This window comes from Triticum dicoccoides, chromosome 2B (genome assembly GCF_002162155.2).
Source record: "Triticum dicoccoides isolate Atlit2015 ecotype Zavitan chromosome 2B, WEW_v2.0, whole genome shotgun sequence".
Taxonomy (NCBI): Eukaryota; Viridiplantae; Streptophyta; class Magnoliopsida; order Poales; family Poaceae; genus Triticum; species Triticum dicoccoides.
This window is the reverse complement of record NC_041383.1, coordinates 111592073-111599671: the sequence shown is the minus strand read 5'-3', so window position 1 is coordinate 111599671 and position 7599 is coordinate 111592073. Positions and strand designations below refer to the sequence as shown.

At 41.5% G+C, this 7599-nt stretch overlaps 1 protein-coding gene across 1 annotated transcript; it reads left to right on the top strand.

Moving 5' to 3' along the window:
- The first annotated feature begins 3715 nt into the window (after nucleotides 1-3715).
- Nucleotides 3716-7043, top strand: LOC119360599 (zinc finger MYM-type protein 1-like). Its single transcript, XM_037626163.1, has 6 exons — nucleotides 3716-3758; nucleotides 4950-5041; nucleotides 5158-5400; nucleotides 5484-5720; nucleotides 5838-6134; nucleotides 6534-7043. Exons 1-6 carry the CDS (start codon nucleotides 3716-3718, stop codon nucleotides 7041-7043), a joined length of 1422 nt encoding a protein of 473 aa, XP_037482060.1.
- Nucleotides 7044-7599: the final 556 nt, after the last annotated feature.

Below are 7599 nucleotides of genomic sequence, written 5' to 3'. Positions count from 1 at the left end.
GGCTGCCCCTCTGCGCCTCGCCGTCGCCGTCGTCGCCCCGCATCCCCGTGCCCCGACGCCGCCGGCCCCGCCCAGACGCCGTCGCCGCCACGCGCCCCCCTGCCCTGACGCCGCCGGCCCTGCCTCCTCGTTGCTCGTCGCCGCGCCCATCACCATCGCCGTCGCCGTGCCATGCTTCGTCACCCGTCGCCGCGCCCCTCACCGTCGCCATCCCCGTGCCGGCCCTGCTTCGTCGTTGCCGCCCCCTTGTGTGCAGTGAGCTCATATATATATGAATTTTCATAATTTAGATGTGTAGTTAATTTAGATGTGTAGTTAATTGAGTTGTTGTAATTTGTTCATATTGTGTTAGAATTTTTTTCTGTTCATAGATATTTTTGGTGATATTATTGTTGAATATGCAAATGTTTGTATGTTCATATATATGCAAAAAATATGTCAACTTTTTTACGATTTTTTCTGTTCATAGAATTTTTATGGTTTTTTTCTGTTGTAGTTTTGTTCATAGAATTTTAATGATTTTTTTGCTCGTAGAATTTTCTTTGTCAATTTATGTATATGTTCATATTGTGTATGTATAGAAAAATTTATTTTACTATAATTAGTTAAAATAGTTTTTAATATAATTAGTTAGAAAAATAATAGAACTAGTTAAACTCGTTTATTTTTAGTAAGTACTACTTTATTTTATTTATAGTAAGTGCTTAGTAGTTGAACTAGTTGATTAAATAAAACTAGTTTATTTTACTATATATAGAAGCACGTAGTTTATTTTTAGTAAGTACTACTTTATTTTATTTATAATAAGTGCTAAGTAGTTGAACTAGTTGATTTAGTAAAACTACTTTATTTTACTATAGAAGTAGTTTATTTTTAGCAAGAAAATTAATAGAAATAGTTTATTTTTTTAGTTCAAGCAATTATTCCCGCATTGGCGTCGACGATGCCTATCCTACATCCTCGTTGTCGACTCGGCGGAAGAGGCCGGCTTGATCAGAGGGGCCATGTCCGGGACTGGGCTTCGTCGGGCTGGTATTGGGAGGTGCTACCTTCCGGGGGGCGTAGGTTGGTTAGGAGCCAGCCCGTCGTTGACCCGATCCTTATTTGATGGCGGTCGCGTGGGCCAGTGACGGTGCCGAGGCTTCCGGACACCACGGAGGTGGTACGTCACCGTGTCAGCGAGGAGGACGAGCACGTCCGTCGCTACATGGTTGCGTTGGAGGGCAGGTTTGACAATACCTGGCAAGTTCTTCAGGGATCTCACTGGAGTTATGATCATGTGATGGTTCCTTCTCTTTGGGTGTCCACCGCCCGCGACGATACCCGTCGGGCGCTACGGTTCTAGCTGTATTAGCGATGTTATATGTATGATAGTATTCGAGGATTATTAGTGATAATATTCGACGATGTACGGACACAAGAGATGATGTAGTTTTGCTTATAATTGAATGCATGCTAATTTGAATACTACTTTATTTTACGATTTAGTTTTGCTTATTGAATGCTCAAATTGGAAAAGTACTCCTACTTTGAATGCTAAAATTGGAGATCACTATGCAAGGCGTATGCATTTGATTACTTGACAGCTTATAGGATTTTTATTACAGAAATCTAGGAGCCCCCTCCATCATCCGCACCGTCGTCCCCGTCAACGACCCCCCTCTGACCTCGAGGTGAGACCAGCCAAATCTCCATGTCAATATGAGTCCTATAATATGAGTCCTGAGGCAAGTTTAATATTTGAATTATGAACATAGGAAATGTCGTACTCGGATGATGAAAATCGCCCGGGGGAGTGCGAATGGTGCCACGACGACCGAGGTATGTGTGACAGGTTCTTGAGCTGGACGAGGATCGGTGCTTCAGCATTAAGCTCGAGGAGACCTTCGATGTTGAAACGGTACGCAACGACGACAAGAGTTTTTTTTGTAATTAAGCATGACTTCAACTATTTCAACGTGTACTTTTCATCTTTTCCAATTCGACTAGCTTATCCCATGCTATGCAAGACGCTATGTCTTGGAGAGGATGGGTTTTGAAGACCATGAAAGTATGGAAACAAAGAAAATTGACCTAAGGACCCATCGTGGTGTGGATTTTGAAGTAAAGTTGTACAATTCTAAGAGTGTAACCCATTTTGGTTGCAAAAATTGGGAAGCACTTTGCAAGGTGTATGGTTTTGATGAGGGTATGCTTGTCACCATGGATTTTGGTGATCCTAAAATCGAGCAAGACAATATGAACATTTGGGTCCTTGTTGATACGCTTCCAATTCTTCCCCTATGTGAGCTTCTCAAACATAGTTATTAAGTAATTTATATTGGTTATTTCAAAATAGTTGACAACTTATTTTCATTAATAGCTTATTCTCATTCAGAATGTGCGGAAGATGGTAGACAAAACCCACTACATCAATGGCTCCAAATTAACTTATCAGGAGAAAAATCATCTGATCGCATTTTGTACTGATCTTGAGAATTATAATATCTACAATCGAACTCCTCAACATTATGGTCAATACGTGCCACTAGTGCACGTGTTGAGCTACGGTAACTACTATGGAGATACCTTGGTAAGATTTTTTATTATTACGACATCTGTGCATCTTTTGCATACTTCTAAAACTAGTACATCATTGCTAACTACGAAGTTATTACTATGTTTTTCAACAGATAATCCCGAATGATTGTGTGCCTCATCTGATGTATCAGCACGGTCGCCTTGATGTTTTGAACATACAACTAGGTCATCCTACGAATCTCAACTGTCCATACCGGATCTCTAAAAAAAGTGGAGACATGATAATCAAAGAATGGAAAAAATGTATGGACAGTCGTAAGGAGGTTCTTGGAAGCAAAAGGAAGCGAAGCGCAAGAATTGGAGACAGGATGATCTCCATTCTCCATAATGGAGAGTCAGGGTCTATATTGTTTTATGCTATTTTATCTTAAGGGTATTTAGGTCCTACCTAATACTGATGATCATGTGCTAAGAACAATTAAGTAGGGTTTGTTTGATGACTATGAGGATGATGATCGTATGACTTGTTATTAATAACGAATGGAAGTTGTATGATGATTCATGATTAGTAGGACTTGTTATTATATATGATGATGCATGATGCGAGCATGAAGAGTTATTATATATCAGCGGGTGAAATGAACATAGCAGTAGCGTTGGTAAACCAAGCACGGAGATATAAGAGAGGACACTCCTCTCTATTAGCTAGCTAATAACAACCTAAATTAACCCCCAAAACCCCTAAACCAGCCCCTTTCAAAAAAAAACCCTCAGCTCCAGTCAGTTGCTGACGCGTGGATGCCTTTTGGTCCCGGTTTATGTCACCAACCGGGACCAAAGGCCCCCCTGCCTGGGCTGGCCGCAGCGGCCACGTGGAGGCCCATCTGTCTCGGTTCGTGTAAGAACCGGGACTAAAGGCCAAGGGCATTAGTAACGACCTTTTAGTCCCGGTTCCTAAACCGGGACAGAAGGCCCTTACGAACCGGGACAAATGACCCTTTTTCTACTAGTGAGAAGGCGTTGTGGTGATTTTGTCAATCTCAAATAGTGGTGAATGCATGTGAGTGTTTGTGTTTGCATTGTGTTTCTGAGTAACAATATGGCCAAATATATCCAAATTTTAAATAGTGGTCGTCTCGATGGCATGCTCCTCTGTTTGAATCAACAACGCGAGTGCATGCATATTGTTTCCTTAATGGCGGTGAGGGGCGAGCTCTACGGGAAGATTATTGGCGGCGGTGAGCTTAGCGATGGGAGTGGAATGGGGAGGAGAGGAGGAAGGGGGAACGATAGCTGCAAGGACTGAACAAGGAGGAGGGGGGAGGGTGACGGGGAGTGGCGGCTAGGGTTCTCACCCATCAGACAAAGTGAGGAGTCGGAAGTAGATAAGTACACGCCCTCGTCGTCCCTATCTGTCCCCCAACCATGCATGCACACCACACCACACCACACACACACCCAGCACGTGGAACTCCACCATGCCAGCGGCGGAGCCAGTGTATAGGCATTGGGTTCAACTGAACCCAATGGATCTTGCCTCGGACGTGGTATATATAGGTGTTTGACTGATGTGAACCCAACAAAATATTCTGGCTGACCCCAACACACCTCACGTACGTGGAAGGAAAAGGCCCAAAACCAAAAGCCCACGTAATCGTTTTACCTGAATCGTGAGTGCGTCAGTCACGTAATCCTTTTTACGAGAAAAGCGTAGGCAGACGCACGCGGCCTCGTCGAAGCCTGTTTTTTTTTCGTCGTTCGTCTAATCGTTTCTCTAATTCCCATCTCGCCTGTTCTTGTCGTTCGACGCCTCTACCGCCGCCGCACCCCCGCGGCAAGTAAACGGCTGCAGATCGACATCGACAATACTGAAACCCAAGATTTGAGGTAATTAGATGATACAGCCGCATCTCCTCTCCTTTTTTTGTATGTTTTATCTACCCTAAAACACCAGTACACAGTGACTGCTTTACCCTAGTTTTTTTATTCGTTTTTCTCCATGAACTTTGATTGATCTAGGCTATGGAGCGGTATTTTTTGAAGAAAACTCGGTCACCAGATCGAGATGATGATACAGGCACATCAAGGTCACCCACTAGACGTAGGCTAAGTGCATCAAATGTCACTGCAGCTAGTCTCCCGAAGCCTACTATTCATACAGAAATTAATTTAGATGAGTTGCCGTATGATCCGGCTGATCGGAAGAGAATTTCAGACTACACAAGAAATCCGAAAAAGCAAGATGAGATTAGGCGCAGATATTTAATGAGAGGACCTTACAGGCCACCATCTAATTTTGATTACCCGCAGAGGGAGATTGGTGATACTCAACGAAGATTTAATCCAGATTGGTTTAACGACTATGATCGTTGGCTTGAGTATAGTGACACAGTGCATAAGGCTTTCTGTTTGTGTTGCTACCTTTTCAGAGATTACAATGAGGGACAAGCTGGAAGTGATGCATTTGCAATTAACGGTTGGAACGGTTGGAACAAGAAAAGCAGACTCGATACTCATGAGGGTAAGGGTAATGTTAATAGCTTTCACAATGTAGCAATAAAAAGATGTGACGCTTTGATGAATCAAGATCAGTCAATTCATGTTGCTTTTGATAAGCAAACTGATCTTACAAAAAAGCAAAATCGAATTCGGCTTGATGCTTCCATTGATTCGGTGAGATACTTGTTGCATCAAGGCTTAGCTTTCCGGGGCCATGATGAATCAGAGGAGTCGAAAAATAAGGGAAATTTCCGAGAGTTGGTACATACTTTGGCAAACCAGAATGAAGCTATACGGAATGTAGTTCTTGAGAATGCTCCAAGAAACTTTAAGTGGGTATGTGGAGATATTCAAAAGGAAATTGCAAATTATTTTGCAAAGGTAACATCAAATTTAATCGCCTCTATTTATGTTTTCTTGCAAATAACAAATGTTCTCTAATAAGTTAATTATCTTTTGTGCAGATAACTTTAAATTCTATTATTGATGAAATTGGGGGCGATGTATTTAGTTTGTTGATTGATGAAGCCGCTGATGTGTCTGACAAAGAGCAAATGGCAGTTGTTTTGAGATATCTTAGCAAGCGTGGATTTATCATTGAACGGTTAGTTGGAATTGAACATGTGAAGGAAACATCAGCAACTTGTCTCAAGGCTACTCTTCAAAAATTATTCACTGAGATTGGACTAAGCATAAAGCAGGTTAGAGGCCAATGCTATGATGGGGCTAGTAATATGCGCGGTGAGTTTAATGGCTTGAAAGCAAAGATTATGCAAGAGAATAAGTCAGCGTATTATGTGCATTGTTTTGCTCACCAGCTCCAGTTGGTTATTGTGGCAGTATCAAAGAAGCATGATGATATTGCAGATTTTTTTTACATGATCTCAGTTTTATTCAATGTGGTTGGAGCTTCTTGCAAAAGAAAGGATATGATTAGAGAGAAACATCGAGAGGAGGTAACAAAAGCCATAGGTAGTGGGCAGATTAGCACTGGCACAGGGCTAAATCAAGAACAAACTCTTCAAAGAGCTGGGGACACACGTTGGGGCTCACACTACCGGACTCTTTCAAGTCTAGTGAAATTGTTCCCATCAGTTATGTCTATTCTGAAATATGTTGAGAAAGAAGGCAAAAGTGAAAAGAAATGTCAAGCACGTGGTCTTGTAGCATATTTTGAGACCTTTGATTTTGTTTTTTATTTGCACATGATGTTGCATATATTGGGAAATGCAAATACTTTGTCACAGTCTTTACAAAGGAAGGATCAAGACATCCTGAATGCCATCTCATGTGTGAAGTCAACAAGGAATGAGCTGCAAGAACTAAGGGATAATGGATGGGACTCACTTCTTGAGAAGGCACATTCATTCTGTGAAGAGCATCACATTGAGAATGTAAACATGCAGGAGCAATATGTTAATCGTCACAAACCACGGCACAAAACCAATAAGACAAACCTTCAACATTACCGAATTGAGTGTCTTAATTCCGTCATTGATTGGCAGCTTCAAGAGTTTGATGACCGCTTCAATGAGGTAAATTCTGCATTGCTTGGACACATGGCTTCTTTCACCCCCAAAGACTCCTTTGCTGCTTTTAACTTGGATAGCTTAGTGAAGCTAGCTGAGTTTTATCCGGATGACTTTGATTCAAGAAAATTGGATGATCTTGGTCCTGAACTTCGCACTTACATTGACAATGTGCGAGTAGATGAAAGGTTCGCCAATTTGGATGGAATTGCTGATCTTGCTAAACTAATGGTGGAAACAAATAAGCATATTACGTTTCCTTTGGTTTATCATCTTTTAAAGCTAGTATTGATATTGCCAGTTGCCACTGCATCAGTGGAGAGATGCTTTTCAGCTATGAATGTTGTAAAAAAAAAGTTACGCTACAAAATGGGTGATCAATTCATGAGTGATTGTCTAATATGCTATGTGGAGAAAGATATATTTTCTACCATTACCAATGATGCAGTGTTTAATATTTTTAAGGCAGTGAAAGATCGAAAGGGGACACTCTAAAATGTGAGTGCATTTACAATATTATTTCTCTTGTTACTACTTATTCTAAACTTGTCAAACTAACTTGTCGTTTTTTCTGTGTTCAAGGAAGATGAGAAGCTACACGTGGAGCTACAAAGTTATCTGATGCTACTCTATTTATAATATGTAAACAAGTGATTTTATAATTTTATTGAACGGGTATGTCTTGCACTCTTCAGTTTTTAATGCAACATAATGTGTGATATATGATACCATATTTCTATTCATTATGTTTTTTTTTGGTGCTATAATTTTGTTGTAAGATAATTTAAAATTATACTTTACACTTCACATACTAGTAGTAAGTTCTCACAACCAGTCATGGAGTGAACCCAATGGCCAAATTTCCTGGCTCCGCCCCTGCACCATGCCCTCGGCAGGATCTAGAAACCGCGGGCGCGGCTGCAGATTTCTACCGCATAATGCATACATGGTGTGCCTGCAACCTCATCGGATGGCAGATGAGCCCCATTAACATCGTGCCCCACACGCCAGCGAAACAACACAGCAGACCGAAGGTGAGAAAAAAAAATGT